This window comes from Trachemys scripta, chromosome 7 (assembly GCF_013100865.1).
Source record: "Trachemys scripta elegans isolate TJP31775 chromosome 7, CAS_Tse_1.0, whole genome shotgun sequence".
NCBI lineage: Eukaryota > Metazoa > Chordata > Testudines > Emydidae > Trachemys > Trachemys scripta.
The window spans coordinates 48,867,600-48,885,410 of NC_048304.1; the positions used below are offsets into that span (position 1 = coordinate 48,867,600).

Here is a 17,811-nt window from a genome sequence, read left to right on the forward strand (position 1 = left end):
GAACAACTGGCGAGGGACCTCTGCGCCAGCCCCAGAATGTGGCTCCTGTATTGGCCCTGCACCCATGTGCAGTTCAGCTTAGGGAGCAATGGGGGCTATAGCCTCTCTGGCATCCTCTAACAGTGCAGGCTCCGGTCCCCTCGCCTGCAGACAGTGCTCTCCTGCTGGAGTCAGGCAGACCCAGAAGTGGAGGAAGAACCAGTCAAGGGGAGCAGAACCTTCTGACACATTGTGGTGGTACCGGACACACTCAGAGCACAGCTTGGGGGCACTATGCCAGGCCTGGCTGCTCTGCAGTGCCACCTACAGGTTGGGAGAGATGCACTTTGGAGCCAAGAGTCTGGAGAGCTTTTGGATGACTCTTGTAACAGTGTTTTCTTTTGGGGTGGGGCAGGTGACGACTTCAGAACAGCAGGAACAGGATGGGAAGCGGCGCCCAATCCAGGCCCATGCTAAGCCCCAATCTTGCCCCATCGGCAGGGGTGGGGGAAGCTGGGGTGGCGCATGATGGAACAGTAGCAATCGCTATGGGTTGCAAGTGGAGGCGAACGCAGGGGAGATCCCCTGAGCCCTCACTGACCTCTGAGCCACCCTCCCTCCCACCTCTCAGCTTGTGGAGGCCTTGTGGTTGCTGAGCAGGGACTGCACTGCTTCCCTTTCCATTTGCCAGCAGGAAATGAGGCTCGGTTCCGGGAGAAAGGCCTTCCAAGCTAGGGGGGAGTCTAGGGGAACAAGGGGGTGGGCACTGGCTAAGGCACATAGGGCAGCTCCACGGGGCGGATGAGAACTGGGGAGCGCACAACTCCCTGGGCTGGAGAGAGTGAGAGTGTGCACCTCTGGAGAAGGGGACCGAGCATAGGAGAGCTGAGAAGAAGAAAGAGACACTGGGAGACAGAGCCACTGTCCAGCCCCGCTGTCCCTGGAATCCTAGCCCCGGGACGGCACAGCCCAGGAAGCGTCTCTGTCCAATCCGGACCCTTTGGACTGTTCAGAGATCCCCTGCAGGGGTCAAAACTCTCCTCGACGGCTCCTTCGTTCATTTCTTTCTTCCTTCCTTCACTGGTGCAGCCATCCGTGAGGGGTTTCCCCCAGTGTGGACTGATCTCCCTACCACACCCTTCCCTGCGCCAACATTGCTGCTGCCACTCGGAGCCACAGAAAGCCAAGCCAGGTGGGTGAGTCATTTTTTATACTTGGGGAGGGCGAAGGGACCTGCTTTACCTGGAGAGAATAATGGGCTGGGATGGACCTAGCAATAGAAACAAGGTCAGGAAGGGAGTGATAAGAGCAGGGAGTTGGGATGCCTCGGTTCTCTTCCCAGCTCTGGAAGGGGAGTGCGGGGTGGAAATCAGGACTCCTGGGTCCTATTCCCAGTTCTGGAAGGAAAGTGGGGGGCATGGGAATCTAACAGTGAGAATGGGGGGCAATGTGTGTCAGGATTCCTGGGGTCTATTCCCAGCTCCATCACATGCCCATTCTGATAGTGTTACCTAGTGGCTGGTGCACTGGGCTAGGCCTTGGAAGAGCTGGGTTCAATGCCCAGCTCTGCTGCTGGTCTGCTGCATGATCATGTCAAGTTGCTTCCTCACTCTGTGCCTCAGTTTCCCCATCTATAAAAGGGGGCTAATGATACTGACTGGGCTCCCAGAGAGTTTCTGTGGGTAAATGAATGTCCCCAAAGTGCTATGACACCCTCCAATGGGTGGTGCTAAGGACACATCCAGTGTTAACCTATAGAGGGGCCGCAGGAGGCTAGCAAAGGATCTGATCCTGACCCAATGCCAGGCCAGGGGTAGGAGACAAGACTTAATGCACTAACTGGAGCGTGAGTGCCTTGTGAGTGCCCAGTGCCTTGTGCTAGAACCACCCCGGCGAGCTGTCCCAGAGGGGAGTAGAACATCCAGTGACTTGCAATGTCCATTACTCTCATCTAGCTGGGCATGGGCACCTGCTCAGGACCTGGTTCTGTCACCGACTTTCAATGTGTCTTTGGGTAACTCTTAGTGCCTCAGTTTCCCCATCTGTGCAATGGTGGTGATGACCCCCAGCTTTGCAAAGGGCTTTGTGAGTTATATTGTTAGTGTGGCAACATGAGACTCGGTAACTGGAAGGATACAGGGCTGTGGGTCTCAGGCTGTGGTTTGTGTGTGGAAAGTAAGTGTGTGTGGCGGGGGGGTGCTCTGGTTCTGTATCCAGACCAGAGTACTCAGCAGGGACTTGCTATCTCAGTTCTCTGTATTGGGGACAAGTGGCTTATTTACAGTGTTTTCAGGATTAAAACAGAGGAGGCACTGTCCAGAAAAGTGAGAGTGCTAGACACAGAGCAGTTCCTGTCCCAGCCTCTCCCAGCAGGGGGCACTGTGGGGAGGTGGCAGGAGTGTTGGCTGGTGGTGGGAGCTCCTAGTTATGCCAGCCCCTGCCCCTCCTTCTGGGCTGTCGGTGAGTGTCTCATGCTTCCAGCCTGGAACACATCTGGCTTCCTGCGTTTCTTCCTGGCTGTTCCCTCATCCCAGGCACATGGATTTCCTGGCCTGTCAAGAAGCCGGATGGGCAGGCTGCGTGTATTATCTCCTCCGTCAGCCCCAGCTTGGGTTGCTTTGCTTTGTTCCCAGCAAGGAGGCATGGAATGATAATCCTACGCTGCAGCCATTGCGCGGTGTTACACCCACGGGGCAGCCCCCCAGGCAGAACAGCATCTCCTAGTGACAGTCAGCCTTGGCCCCTGTAGAGACCTGGCGTAACATGGGGTGGAGGGAATTGGGGTCTGTAATGGGGGGTGGGCAGGGGGCATTGGGATCTGTAATGGGGTGGGCGGAGTGGTGGGAAGGGGGAATTAGGGTCTGTAATGGGGGTGGGTGGGGGGGTGGAAAGGGGGAATTGAGATCTGTAATGGGGGGGCAGCGGGAATTGGAGTCTGTAATAGGGGTGGGTGGGGGAATTGGAGTCTTTATTGGGGGGAGTGTGGGAATTGGGGCCTGTAATGAGGGGGTGTAGCTCTGGGCGGGCGGAGGGGAAGTGCAGGCGTAGTTGGCATAGCTGGATGTGCGTATCCATCCTGAATTGGCTGCCTATGCTCATGTGCGGGGCTTGGGGTTGGGCTGACAAAGCCCCCAGCTCCCAGAATGTGGGCTGGCTAGCCTCAGTGCTGGGAGCTGCCCCACTGCTGCCTCCTGAGCCTTTTGTGTGGAACAAAGCCCCGAGCTCCACAGCCAGTTCCTCTGGGAGCCCCCATTGTTTGGCTGGCCTGGCCCCCTTCCTCAGCCTAGCCCCGGTGCCTTCCCCCTCCTCTGGCTGGGAGCTCACCCCCTCCACCCCGAACTGCAGATTCCAGCTCTCCAGGGAGCCTTTGGGCCTCACCCCTTTGCCCCTCCCCAGTGCAGTGGTGTGGGGGGCTGTGATCGGATTACAGATCAGCATCCCTTCATTTCCTCTGCTGCTGGAGATCCGTCTCAGCTGGGACAAAGGCGCCAGCTAATCCAGTAGCTCTCCTCTGTGTTGTTATTCCCTGGCCTTGGGCCTCACACAGTGGGCATGCACTGCCAGAACCCACCCGCTGCTGCTCAGGGGCATTGCTGGTACCACTCTATCCTGATGATTCTGGCACCTGCTGTAGGGAGTGGGGCAGGAGCACTGGCTGTGGGGGGAGCTCCCAGCTATTCCAGTCCAGCCTCTCCCAGCAGGAGGTTCTGCGGGGAGTGGGGGAGGAGCGTTGGCTGTGGGGGGAGCTCCTGGCTACACCAGCCCCGGCCTCTTCCAGCAGGGGCATGGGGAAGGAGCGCTGGCTGTGGGGGGAGCGCCCAGCTACTCCAGCCCCAGCCTCTCCCAGCAGGGGGCACTGTGGGGAGGGGGCAGGAGCGCTGGGTGTGAGGGGAGCCCCCAGTTACCAGGCCCGCCTCTCCCAGCAGAAGCAGTAGAGTGGGGCGGTAGCAGTGCTTGTCTGTGGGGTGGCTGCTTGTTAAGAACAGCCCTAATGTGATGCCCTGTTGTTTGTCCCTCCATTTGTGTAACCAGCGAGTAATGCCTGGGGTGGGAGTGGATCTTCTGTACTGGGCTTGCCACGGTGCCGATGGCTCCTTACCCTGTGTGTGTGTGTGTGTGTGTGTGCGGGCTGGGGGGGGGGGGGGGGGGGGGGGGGGGGGGTGTGGGTGGGGGTTTGGGGGGGAGGGGGGAGGGTTCTACCAGTAGAAGCTAAGGGAGTAAATTTAAACCACTGTAAGCCTACATGTGGACAGCCAAAGGGAGCTAAGCTAAATCAGAAGCAGGCACTTCTGGACTAAGTGTACGTGGTCAAACTCCCCATGTAGACAAGCCCTTAATTACTTTACACCCACAGTGGCTTGTAAGTGGCTCACATGTGGCTGGAAAAGCAGGGCCCAACTAGAAGCAAGCCCCAAGGTTATTTCCCTGGTGCCCTGAGAGCCCAGCAGAGGAAGGAAGGGGAGGTGCCCAGGCCAGCTGGCAGTGCAAACATAAAACTGCATTGGATTGTGTGTGTGTGTTGGGGGGGGGGGTGAGATTGGGGCTGTGGTGACAGCCCTGGAGCTCAAAGGCCTCTGGTTGCTTGCAGCCAAGATACAGCATGGGCAGCGGCTGGGCAAACGGCCTCCATATCACCCGCATGCCTCAGCCCCACCCCGCAGAGCCCAAAGTCTATGTGTGAGACAGGGAAGTCCGCTGGAGGCCAGCAAAAGCAATCAATACATTCCCCTTGGACCCACCCTCACCATTGAGGGAAGCGCTACTGTAGATGGGCCCAAACCATTTGAGAACTGGGGCCCAGTTGTGCACCCTGTAATGGTGTCCCCAATGATCTCGTCCTACTATCCCCATTTGCAGCAGCAATCCTGGGTGGATCAAGAGAGATCTGCAGTGGGCCACCTAGGTCAGCCTGTGGGCCGTTTCCCTACTGCAGAGGGACCCTGTGGCCAACTCAGCTCTTGGTCTCGCTGCTGGGAGTGCCGGCAGGTTTGGTGGCAGTGGGTGTCACGTAGATACTCTGGCCCATTTGGAAATGGACTGGGACATCCCTCCCCATCTAATTCATGGCCAACAGGCCACTGATCAGCCACCCCAAGGCAAAGCTCTTTGGTCTCCTTTGACCTGGCTGGGTTATGGAACTAGGGACCTAGAGGTGAGAGACTCCATCTCCATCCCCAGAGCCATCCCAGTCCCCAGTACCGTAGGTGACTGAAGACACTTTTTGGAGGCTTTAATCAATAAGGAATCCAGTGTGCAGCACTGTCTCTTTAACACCCATGTTCCTTGGCACGGCCCAGGGCTCCCAGAGAGGAGGGTTCAAGCAAAGCGTAAAGCCTTGGAGACAGCCTGAGCTGACAAGCACCATTTCTGCTCCTGGTGGTAGCACTCTCAGCAGAGAGGCCTGGGACACCATGGGTCTCAAGGCCCTTCTGGGACAGGGTTGAGGCCTGCTGGCCAGGTGGTATGGGGAAAGCAGTGGCTCTGTTATGTAGTTAGACAGAAGCCTGATTTCCAGAGATGAGGAAAACCCTCGACTGCAGCTGAACTCAACTAGGGCTCATCGCTCAGCATCCTGTGTCTGCAGGTTCCCAAGCTGGCACCGTACATCAGCCAGCTGCCAAACTCAGACAAGCCCCATTGAACCCCTGAGTGCCGTCAGCTTCTGCTATCACAAGAACATGCAAATAACCTTGAGATGGGAGAAGATCCAGCCGCTTGGCCTTCTGGCTCTGAAGAGTTGGTTTTGATTGAGCTCTAGTGGCACTTTGGAGGGGTTCCAGAACGCCGTCTGGCTGGAACGTGCCAGCCATTTGGCATGCCAAGCCCTGCCCCGGCAGTCAGTTGCCAGGGCTCTGGGGGAGCCATTGAACCCAGCATATTGGCGGGCGCATTCCTAGGAAGGAAAATGGCCCACCCAAGACAAAGGCCATTCACTGTAGATGACATTGTTCCCCCAGCAGATGTTTATGTATAATCCATAATGAAACAAACGTTCCTAGGGATTCCCAGACGTTGACATAACAACCGCTTTGTGACTTGATCAGAGAACCAGTGCTCCCAAATCAATCCTTAGACCAACTCCTCCTGGGCGAGGGCAAGGCAGCAGACATGCCTGCCCCATTGTCTGCAGCGCCCGGAGAAAACGGGCTCCGAACACTGGAATCGCAGGGGACTCTGGGGCTGGGGCAGCCCGGACCCACACACACACCAGCCAGCAACCTCTGCCCCACTACCCACAGCGCCCCATGCTGGGAGATGCTGAAACTGGAGTAACCGGGACGCCAGGCAGCCAGTGCTCCTGCTCCACTCCCCACAGCGCCCCCTCTGGGAGAGGCTGGGGCTGGAGAGCTGGGAGCTCCCACACAACCAGTGACCCTCCCCACAGCGCCCCCTGCGGGCAGAGGCCGGCGCTGCAGCAGTTCGCCGCTCCCCTAACTGCCGCCCTGGGCGGGCTCCGTTGGCCCGGCCGCTCCCCCAGCCCCGCCCTGCCCCGGCGTGCGCCGCCCCCCTGTAGTTCAGTAGCAAGCGGCGCCTGGCATGCCAAGACAGCCGGGCTGTACCAAGTGGCTCCTGTCGGCTGGGGAAGGGAGTGAGGACTAGGGCACAAAAAAAAAGAACAGTCCCCGTTGCCACGGAGCGTTAAAAACGTTGCAGACCGAGCCAAGGGCCGCAAGACTTCCCTCCCGCTTCCGGCCACTCGGCCGCGCGCTGAGCCAGTGCCTCCCTAGAGGCGGGGGGACTCCTTGGGGATCTCGCCTCCCCTTCAGCTCGCGTTGGGCCGCTCCAGCCTCTGGGCTTTTAAAGGGGCTGCCGAGGCTGGCAGCGGCGAGCGGGGCGGTGCTGGGTTCGTGGCCCTTTAAAAGGGGCTCGCTGGGGGGCGATGGGGGAGCTGAGTCTCAGGTGAGTACGAGTCCGGAGCGCAGGCGAGCTGCTGGGGCCGCTCGCCCGGCCGGGACTGGGCGGGGCGGGAACTTTCCCAGCTGCCGGGAGCGGGGCGGGAGGCAGCAGCGGCGTGGGGCGCTCCTACCGGCCCCGGTTCTAACGCGGGGGCTGCCAACCTCCCCCGCTGCCTGGCGAGCGTCCCGCTCTGGAGCGAAGCCCTGGGTGGCCGGGAAAGGTCCTCTGTTTCCCTGCCTTGCCCTGCCCCGCTCCAGCAGCTTGCGGTCTGGATCCCGACGTGCGGCTTGGCTGGGGGTTCGGCGAGGGGGGGCCCAACGGGCGGGCAGACCCCCCCCAAGCCTGGGGAGCTGGTAACTCTGGGGAGCCCCGGCTCTCTCCCGGACGCGCCGCTGCACGGATTCCCCCTCTCCCGGCTCTGCGCCCTGCTGTGATTTGTGCCGCTAGCCGGCCGGCCGGGCTGAGAGCAGATCTGTTCTCGCTGCAGCACCGCTCCTTGGGGCTGCTCTGTGCGGCTTTGTGCGAGCGCTTGCTTTGCTGACACCCACATTTTTCTCTTCCCCCGCTCCCCCTTTGCTATTTGATCTCCGGCTCTTGCTTCTCGCCGATCGCTTGGCCTCGCAGGCTATTACAATGGAAAAAAGTTCGTACTGTCCCGTAGCTCGTGCGAAGCCTGTTGCTCCGTGCGCGGAGCTGCCGAACAAAAGGTGGCCTCGCTGGCACACCCCGGCGGAGCTCCGGCGGGGGTCTGGGGGTCGCACGAGGGCGCAGCCGGGGGAGAGGGAGGGATCGGTCTGGAACAAAGCGTGTCCGACCCACCGACTGCGCTGATAAGCTAAGGCCCGCACATTCCTGGGATGTTTTAGGGCTTCAAACCTTCGGCGTGGGGCCCGATCCTACCGGTTTATCGCCAGCCTCAATCCGGAGTGATTCGACCCGAGTAGTCGGCGCCACGTGTGGGAGAGATCGGAACCAGGCCCTAAATTGCAAGCTCCCTTCCAGGGAGGTTATGTGCCTGCTGTGTGATGGGGCCTGGCTCTTGCTGGTGGGACTGTCAAGAAAGCTATGCTGGAATTGTACTATTGGACCTGAGCGCTGGAGCCGGCCCTTTGCTGGGGTTGGGGAGGCTGTTCAGCCTGCTGTGCTGACAGACCTGGGTCTGGGACTGCTCCCAGCCCTGTACCTGTGTTGGTGCTGGAGGATTTTGTGGCTGGAAGCTTCCCCTCCTAAGGATGAGTCTCTGCTGCCCATCAAGTTGTACTGGGCTCAGGTGGGTTGTGGCAGGTCAGGACCAAAGTGCCTTGGCAGAGTAGGGCAGGAAGGCTGGTCTGGGGTCTGAGATGCTAGTCTGCAATGTAGGAGATCTAGGTTCAGTTCCCAGCTCCACTGCAGTCATCCTGTATGGCCTCAGGCTAGTCATTTGAGCTTTGTGCCTCAGTTTCCCTTCAGCAAAGTGGAAAAGTATTCTCCCCAGTTCAGAGCAGAGATACACCAACATTTGTGAGGTGTTCACATGGGGGCCAGTGGCAGATGATTTGAGTACCTCAATGGATTGGAGGGGCATTGGCAAAGCTGGGTTTGTGGGGTTGGGATAGTAGGGGGCCTTCGGGGCATTGGCAGAACTGGGGGAAGCTTGCAAAGCTCTATTGCTAGCGGGGTGGGGGAGTGCCTTTTGCCCTACCCTCTTACAGCCTTGTCCCTCTGCAGGCTGTGACCTGAAGCCATCCTGTGACTGAGCAGCCTAGTGAGAGAGAATGCGGGGCGGCTCTGTGCTGGCAGTGCCATGGCTCCTGGTCCTTGCTGTCACTGGCAGCCGTGGGCAGGATGAGAAGCCAACCTTTGCCCCCCTTTTCACCCGGAAGCCCTTCATTGTGGCCTGGAACGCACCCACCCAGGACTGCAGGCCCCGCTTCAAGGTCCAGCTGGACTTCAGCCTCTTTGACCTGCAGGCCTCGCCCAATGAGGGCTTTGTAGACCAGAACCTCACCATCTTCTACAAGGAGCGCCTGGGCCTCTACCCCTACTACGATGAGCAGCAGGTGGCTGTGAATGGGGGTGTCCCCCAGAACAGCAGCCTCCGGGAGCACCTGGACCGGCTAGAGGAGGGCATCCGCAAGTACATCCGCTCAGAGGCCAAGGAAGGTCTGGCTGTCATTGACTGGGAGGAATGGCGGCCCATCTGGATCCGCAACTGGCAGAACAAAGACATCTACCGCAAGAACTCCCGGCAGCTGGTGCTGTCGCGGCACCCCGACTGGCAGGAGGACATGGTGAACAAGGAGGCCCAGTACGAGTTTGAGAGCTCGGCCCGGAAATTCATGCTCCGCACCCTACAGTACGCCAAGAGCTACCGGCCTAAGCAGCTGTGGGGTTACTACCTCTTCCCGGACTGCTACAACCACGACTACAGCAAGAACCCTGACAGCTACACGGGACGCTGCCCTGACGTGGAGAAGACACGCAATGACCGGCTGTCCTGGCTCTGGAAGGAGAGCAAAGCCCTCTACCCTTCCATCTACCTAGACCAGGTCCTGGCCTCCTCTGAGAACGGCCGCAAGTTCGTGCGCTCGCGGGTCATGGAGGCTCTGCGGATCTCCCACCAGCACCACGACGGCTACTCACTGCCTGTCTTCGTCTACGCCAGGCCCACCTACAGCCGTAAGCTGGACGTGCTGAGCAGGGTAAGGCGGTGCTGGCGCCCCAGGGACAGACCCATTTCTGCCAGAAATGTTGGAGCTAGAACCCTGTTTCTTCCTGGGCCTGTAGCTCTCTGGTTCTGGGAGAGGGTAGTGGATGGGCTCACCACTAGGGGGCAGTGTGATCACACACCTTCCCAGCATATTACAGCAAAGGCACCAGAACATACCAAGGGGATGGACTTTACCAGGGAGTCAGAGGTTCTCGGGGTCCCCATGCTGTCCTGCCCAGTTGGGTGGCTCCTAGCTGCATGGGAGGGGGCCTCTCCACCCTGGCCTTCTGGGCATATTGAGGGGGTGGAGATGAGTGGGAGGACACAAGTGACCCCAGCTGGGCAGATTGCCCCCTGCTCTTGGTGTTTGTGTCCTCCTTTTCCACTGCCTGCCAGGGCAGCACATGCTTAAATGCTTCCTCATGTGTCCTGAGTGCAGCTCCTGGCTGGGGTCACTTCCCACAGGAAGTGCTCTGGGGGGGCAGAGGGGTTGGGGATGGGAGTGGGGTCTCTGTGGGTGGCAGGCTGCTTCTCTCTGTAGTACATATTGTTGCTAGAGTGCAGCTCCCCTCTTACTGGACAGGCCCGATCTTGTGTGCAGGGGAGGAAGGACCAGGTGTTCTAATGGTTAGAGTGGGAAATGGGTGCCAGGACTCCTGCATTCTATTCCTGGCTCTGGCTGCGGAGTGGGGTCTAGTGGCTAGAAGAAGAGACAGCGAGCCGGGACTCCTGGCTTCTATTCTCAATCCTGGCACTTAATTTTTCTGACCTTGAATAAATCCTCTCCTGTCCCTTCAGTTTCCATTTCTGTAACATGGGCACACTAGTCCTCATGGAGGCAATGAGGGTTAATTATGAGACACTGGATGCTGGAGTTTGGCAAGTGCCCTAGTGATAGCTTAGGCGTAGCATTGGTAAGGAGCAGGGCAGTGGGCTGCTGGCCATCCTCATAAGGAAAGGAGGGAAATGGGGTTTAGGTAGCATTATGATAAAGTGGATGCACAATTGGCTGAAAGATGGTACTTCATAGTTAGTTGGCAGACTGGGAGGGTGCATCTAGTGAGGTCTTGTAAGGATCAGTCCTGGGTCTAGTGCTAGTCAATATTTTCATTAATGACTTGGACGATGGAGTGGGGAGTTTGCCTATTAAAAATATGTAGGGGACACCAAGATGGGAGGTGTTGTGAGCCCTTTGGAGGGCAGGATTAGAATTCAAAAGGACCTTGTCAAATTGAGAATTGGTCTGAAATCAACAAAATGAACTTCAGTAAAGACAAGTGCAACATACTACACTTAGGAAGGAAAAATCAAATGCACAGCTACAAAATGGGGACTTACTGGCTAGGTGGTGGTGCAGCTGAAAAGGGCCTGGGGTTTAGAGTGGATCAAACTGATGTGGTAGAGTTGCCCCCCTCCCCCAAAGAGGCTAATTTCATTATTACGGGAGTTTTGTAGGGGAGGACATTGTACTGCTCAGCATGGATGAGGCCTCATCTGGAGTGTTGGATCCAGTTCTGGGCACCACACTTTAGAAAGATGTAGACAAACTGGAGAGAGTCCAGAGAAGAGCAGCAAAAATGATCAAGGGCTTAGAAAACCTGATCTGTGAGGACGGGTTAAAAAATTGGGGCATGTTTCTTCTTGAGAAAAGACTGGGGGTGGGTGGGGGAGAAACCTGATACCAGTCTTCAAATATGTTAAGGGCTGTTACGAAGAGGCTGGTGATTGATTGTTCTCCATAGCCACTGACAGTAGGACAAAGACTAATCGCCTCCAAGGGAGGTTGTGGAATCCCTGTCACTGGAGGTTTTTAAGACCAAATTAGACAAACCTCTGTCAGGGCTGGTCTAGGGTTACTTGGTCCTGCCTCAGCACAGGGGGCTGGACTCGATGGCTTCTCAAGGTCCCTTATTGCCCAGCATTGCTCTGAATCCACGAGTCCAGCATTTCTCAAATGTGGCACTGTGGCCACATGCAGCCACCAGGGGTTTTTGCGTGGCCACAAGAGCCTCCTGGGCAGTGAAGCGGGGGGGTGGACTCCACCTCCTCTCTCCCCCCCCCCCCCCCCGACCTGTTGCTCCTGGATGCAGTGCCCTGCACTGCCTCTAGAGACTGGTGGGGTACAGCGCTGCAGGAGCAAGGTGAGTTCTCAACCCAACTTGATAGGGGGTGGTAGGGCTCAGCCCTGGGGTGGTTGGGCCGCAGGCTCCAGTGGTGGGCCTTCAGGAACCTGGCCATAGGACTGCAGGTGCCAACCCTCTGCTCTGGCCGTGTGGCCCCAGCTTCAGGCTCTGGTCCCTGGTTCCAGCCGCAGAGCCGACCCTTGGTGCTGACCTCTAGCCCCTGCTGTGAGGCAGCAGGCTCTGACCCCCAGCTTCAGCTGCATGGACCCTGGCTCTGACCACGCAACCATGGGCACTGACCCCCAGCTCCAGCCATGCAGGCACACCACCTCCTTTCCCCCATTTGCTTTGGGCCCCTGCTGTCTCCCCTGGCCCTGCGTCCATGGCCCCAGGCCCCCACTACTTCCTCCTCTGACCCAGGGCTGGCGCTTCCATTAGGCAACCCTAGGTGGTCGCCTAGGGCGGCAGGATTTGGGGGGTGACATTTTGCCACCCTCGGCAGAAATTCGGCGGCAGGGGGTCCTTCTGCTCTGGGTCTGTGGAGGAAATTCACTTGCTCCGGGACCCCGCCACCAAAGTGACCCGAAGATGTGGAGCAGAAGGACCGCCAAATGCTCAGAGGAGGAGCGCTGCCGCCTAGGGCAGCAAAAACCCTGCGGCTGCTCCTGTTCTGACCCCCCCTCCCCCATCCAGGCCTTAATTTGTCCTGGGGCTTGCATGTTTGTTAATATCACTATTCTCAGCAAGTATCACTTTTCCCAGCAGACTTATCACAGCCTCCCAGCTAGCTACCAAGTGTGCTGTGAAAAGTGATATTAACCAACATACAAATATTACTTTTCACAGCACTATTTTTGAGTCTGTACCCCAAAAAACCCATGCTACATAAATAAATGATAATGATTTGGATGTGTATATTTTTTTTTCCTAAAGTTAATTAAGTATTTTAGGAAAAAGTCAGTGTGGCACTAGCAAGAGTTGGTGGTCACACTCTGAAGCCACCAAAATTTGTGTTGAGAACCCTTGCACTAACTTCTGTGCTGAAGAGCTGACTCTGTTTGGATTAATGTGACGTGAAGGGACTCTAATAGGCTACAACCCCTTTGTGAGACTAGGATAGCAGGGGGCTGCTGTGGGTCAGGTTTGAGGGGCATTGGCAGGGCTGTGTGGGGAGAGCCTGGGGCAGGGATAGCAGGGGGCTGTGGATTGGGATTGAGGGGCACTGGCAGAGCTGTGTGCAGGGAGCCCAGGCCTGGGATCTGGGGGGGGGGGGGGCCTGCAGCAGCCAGGTATGTGGGCAAGGCCATGTGTGGGGAGGCTGCTCAGAGCCTGGTTCTCAATAGCTCCACCAGTCCCACTTGTTAGACAAGTTAATCCTGCAGCTGCCCACCCCCATCCCAGGCTGGAGCTGAGCTGCAAGGATGCCCTGCCTCCCACCTCTGGTGCTCTCAGGGCAGCTCCCTGGCTGCTGGTGGCTCCCAGTACTGTGAGGCCCAGTCACCTCCCTCCTGCCTGACTTTCAGTGCTTGTTCCATCAGGCCACCTGCTGTCTTAGCAGCCCTGGTGGCTAGGCCCAGCCCAGGAACATGCATGCTGGCCTGGGGCAAGGAAGGGAGAGGCAGGAATGTGAGGAGCATGGGGTGGGGATGCTCCACCCCCATGTGCGACTAGGCTGGGTGCAGCCCTGGGATATCTCCAATCTTGGGTAATTGGCAACCTTTCACCCCCAGCTGCTTCATGGACTGCAAGGGGGGAGGGTGGGACTGCTCTCCCTGGTGCAAGAAAGGCAGCCACCTCTGGGGTAGAGTTCAGCAGCTGTTCTAACCACACCCAGCAACAGTGTGAGGCACGTTATGGAGAATTCCCCAGGCAGCTGGACTGGGGGAGCAATCAGGGAGGTGCAGTGTAGGGAGCTGGGATTTGGGCAGCAGAATTGGGGGCGGGGGGAGCAGGAAAAGTACACTGAGATCTTTAATGGCAAGTTAGCGTGCCCAAAAGCACCTGCCTCTAACACCACAGCAGGGCACTAGTGCCACCCAGGAGGCCTCCTGGCCAGGCCTAGCCCTACTCGGAGACTAGCAGAGAGCTCAAGTCTCTGACGCAGCCTAACTGGAGTCTGAGCACCACCACCCCCAACCAGGGGTTGACTGCTGCGGCACTGCCCTCCCATGTGAGCCAATGGCCTGAGCCTCCTGCCTCTGGAGTATCCAGGTGGGAGCAATAGATTAGAATATGCAGGTTGGTTCAGGGAGCTGCGCCTGCCTACTTCCTGCTGCAAGTTTCCACCCTAACCATTGGCTCTGTCTGGATTCCTCCCTGGCAGATGGACCTGGTCTCCACCATCGGCGAGAGCGCAGCCCTGGGGGCAGCTGGTGCCATCTTCTGGGGTGATACAGACTACACCAAGAGCCAGGTAGGTACCGGGGGAGGACAGGTCCCCCTCTGCCCGCAGTAGGGAAGCATCCACCTGCCATCTGACCTCTGGTATTGAGCATGGGGAGCACCTCTCAACAGGCCTGCTCCTGCCCCCTGTGGAGTCAAAGACTGAAATGGGATTGGGCCCAGTGCCCTGCTTGCATCTGCCTACCGCAGCTTGTGCTGTGAGTGAGCCGGGGCTGCGCACAGTGCATGTTGTGGCCTTGCTGGACACTCTGGTCTGTGCCCACGAGGTCTGAGCATCCCATGGTGCCTGACCCACTGCAATCGGTGGGGCAGAGGAAGCTGCCAGTCTCCTTGGAGCCCTGCCGAGCCTGGCCTGCTCAGCATTTCTGCCTCCTGGCTTGGCCTGGGCATAGGGTAGTGCCACCCCCTGCATGCAGCAATAGTGCTGCCAGCCCCTGGGGATCTGAAGGTAGGTGAAAGAATAATGCTAACGCCTGGCAGTGCTATTGGTGGGCTTGAACTGCCCCTGGATTCCTAGTCAGTCCACAGCTCTCCTCTGGCTCTCGCTCACCCCTCATTCCCTTCCCAGAGCACCTGCCGGACTATCAAGGCCTACCTGGAGGAGGAGCTGGGTCACTACATCGTCAACGTCACCACGGCGGCTCAGCACTGCAGCCGGGCACTGTGCCAGGGCTGGGGGCGCTGCCTGCGCCGGGACAGCACCGCCAACGTCTTCCTCCACCTCAACCCTCTCAGCTTCCAGATCCGGCCCCGGGGTGAAGCCGACGGGCAGCAGCCAATGCTGCGGGTGGAGGGGGAGCTGTCTGCCGCTGACACCGCATACCTACGGACCCACTTCCGGTGCCAGTGTTACCAGGGCTGGCGTGGGGATGCGTGCGAGCGGCAGCTGAGCACCCACAACAGTGGAGCCTGCCCGACCTGTGCCACTCTGGGACTCCTGGTGCTGGGGCTCCTGGCCTGCTTGGACTAGCTTGGCCCCTTACTCAGGTCCTCATGGCAGTAGGCAGTCTTCTGGTGCTTAGCATGGCAGGGGCATGGGTGCAATAGATGGCACTTGTAGCCAGAGCCTGGTGTGCCCCTCTGTGGGGCAGACAGACTTGGAACCCAGGAGCCTTTTGTATTTCATTTAGTGCTGATGTAGTGGATCTATTGGAGGTGGCCCTCTACCTCTGCCACAGCCAATGGGGCAAGAGGTCCCTCTAGTGCTCCCTGCTGGCCAGCAGAGTGCCTGCAGCTGGGGGATGGGGGATGTTCTTGGGCAGTGATGTAGGGGTAGGGGACAGCCTGCAGCTGGGAGTCGGGGGAGATCTGCCCTGGTGTGGAAATACAAGGGCTGTGCCCTGGATTGGCTTCATCCCCCAGGCCTAGGTAGCTCCTCCTTCCCTGCTGCTGGGTGTGCCCCAGTGTGGAGCCGTGCCCCATGGTGTGTGGGTGGGGGGGATGCTCATCCCCTCCCCGGCTCAGCAGAGGGAGAGGGGCCTCTCAGCATGAGCCAAGCTGCACAGGGGGTGTGGGGTGCCCCCTAGCTCTACTGTAGGCTTTGTGGGGTGTGGAGGAGCAATGGGATGGCAGGACCCTTCTTCTGTTGTAAGGAGGGGGGTGGATAGGCAGTGAGCAGAGGAGTGTTGGGGAGACAAGGCCTGATGTGACAAATACTACTATATGTGTGTGGAAACCCCCCCTGGGGGCAGAGTTTATGGGCTGTAGGATGATATGCCCTTCAGTGCCTGAGTGAGGCAGGGGCTGGGCCAGGTGCCTCCCAGGAACCAGCACCCTGCCTCTGTCACCGAGAAACCAAAGTGCTTTACCTCACCATTAAAGGCGGAACAAGAGAGCAGGCGGCTGCTGTTTGCTTACAGCATGGCTCCCCCTTGCCCTGGGAGCAGGGGGCAGCCCTATTGCCCCACCCCTGCTGCAGGGGAGGCTGGGGCAGGTGTTCCCGGGGCTTATGGTTGGGCCCCTCTTGGCTGGCACAGTGCCTGGGATAGGGAGGCACCTATATCTGTGTCAAGTCCAGACCATTTCTCCCCCCCCCCCCCCCCCAATGCTGACAATTCCCCGTTTCTCCTGGTCCCTGGTGTATGACTCAACAGCCAGTGTGCACGGTACCAAGCACCCCTCCCTCCCCGGCTCACTGGGCTGCCCTCTGTTAGCTCCTGGTACATGGCATAGAGACATCTGCCTGTGAGGTCTCCTGCTCCTGTAGGGTGTGCACTCTCCCTGGCTGGGCAGTGGCTTCCTGCTGGGCTGGATTCCCTTTCCCCCTGGGATGTCAGCAGCAGACTGCGGTGGGGAAGGCTAGCTTGTGGAGGGGGTACTAAGGGAGTTGGTGTGAGTCATGCCTGCAGCTCCAGGGCAAGGGGGGAGCAGCAGGCAGCCCCATGTCTCCACAGCCCAGCCAGGTCATTTATTGTTCAGCCTGTGACTTGTTCCATGTACAGAGGCTGGTACCTCATGGGAGGCCTGTCCTCCAACATCTGTCCATAAAACTACTGGTGGCCCTGTGCACCAGCAGTGTGGTTTCTGCATGGATTCTCTGCTGCTGGGGGCTGAAATGCAGCCAGTGCTGGGGAGATACGCAGGGGTATTTTTATTGCGTACAGCAATGCTGCATGCTCATTCGAGGCCAGCAGCAAGGAGGAAAGCTGGGGCTGCTGAAACCACCATCGGTGACTGACCCTCTCTGGAAGCCACGCGGCTGGGGCCTTGGGGTTAATTACAGGAGGTGAGACCCATCTCTGACAGCTGGCCCTGCTCATGCACTGCAGGGTGCTGCACTTAGCTACATGGCTCACCCCCTACGGCCAGACCCCAGATCTGAGTGCTGGAAACTTGGCTCAGTGGGGTGCCTGCTGCTCTGGGATGTTTCCCTTCCCCTTGGTCTCATGCCCCTCAGTATGGTGTGAAGCCAGTAGGGAGGGGGGCTGTCTTTGCCCACTCGTCTTTGTGTTCTCCTTAAACAGTGCACATGCAGTGGGTGCTACCCCCCCCCCCCCCATACCAGCACTGTCCCATGCCCTGGGTATGATCACCCTGTGTTGGTACCAGCACTAGGGGAGGGGCCTTGCTTTTACAGCTGGCCTGAAATACAGCAGCACCTGGAGAGTGGCCATGATTGACAGGAGAGTGCCCCCTATCGAGTAGCCCCCTTTGCTCCCTGAAACATGGCATTCTGAGCGTCCCATTGGGGTCAGCAGTGACTGAGGGGTGTGTGTCCCCTACTGAGCCCCTTACTCAGGCCTGGTGCTACTGGAAGGATATGGGGGTGTTTTTTCCCCCCCAGCAACTTTCTAGGGACCCCAAATTATTGTCAGAAATGCCAAAACATGCCAGTCTTCATCCTTTTTATAATAGAAATCACAGAGCAAGAGACAGGTGCTAAATTTTACTTTGGTAAATGCTTAAAATCCAAGATTTCCCTGTGGTCTAACACACAACAGCCAGGGGGTTGTTTTATTTTATTTATTCATGACATCCAGGGCCCCCAAAGTAGATCCAGTAATGAGACTCTCGAACCAACCCTGCACCCACTTATACTCCCTGCATCACAGCACCAGCTGAGAATACCCCACCCCACTTTCTGTAGCAGCTGGGGGTTGTGGGGTGGTCACTCACCCAAGTCTGGGCTAGCCCAACCCTGCTTATTGTGTGCCAGCCAGCAGATGCACAGGCAAGGTAGCTGCAGTATCACATAGTTGGCTCCTCTCTGCCAGGGTCAGC

The 17,811-nt window shown here is 58.3% G+C and overlaps 1 protein-coding gene across 4 annotated transcripts; it reads left to right on the forward strand.

Annotated features, from left to right (window-relative positions):
• Nucleotides 1–749: 749 nt before the first annotated feature.
• Nucleotides 750–16,597, forward strand: HYAL2 (hyaluronidase 2). Of its 4 annotated transcripts, none has more exons than XM_034776529.1 (4): nt 750–1,175; nt 8,584–9,557; nt 14,012–14,101; nt 14,660–16,597. In XM_034776529.1, exons 2-4 carry the CDS (start codon nt 8,631–8,633, stop codon nt 15,059–15,061), a joined length of 1,419 nt encoding a protein of 472 aa, XP_034632420.1. In that variant the 5' UTR covers nt 750–1,175; nt 8,584–8,630; the 3' UTR covers nt 15,062–16,597. The 4 variants fall into 4 exon arrangements, with proteins under 4 accessions (XP_034632420.1, XP_034632419.1, XP_034632421.1 ...); XM_034776528.1 differs by having other exon boundaries at nt 751–1,171; XM_034776530.1 differs by lacking the exon at nt 750–1,175 and adding an exon at nt 6,534–6,879.
• Nucleotides 16,598–17,811: the final 1,214 nt, after the last annotated feature.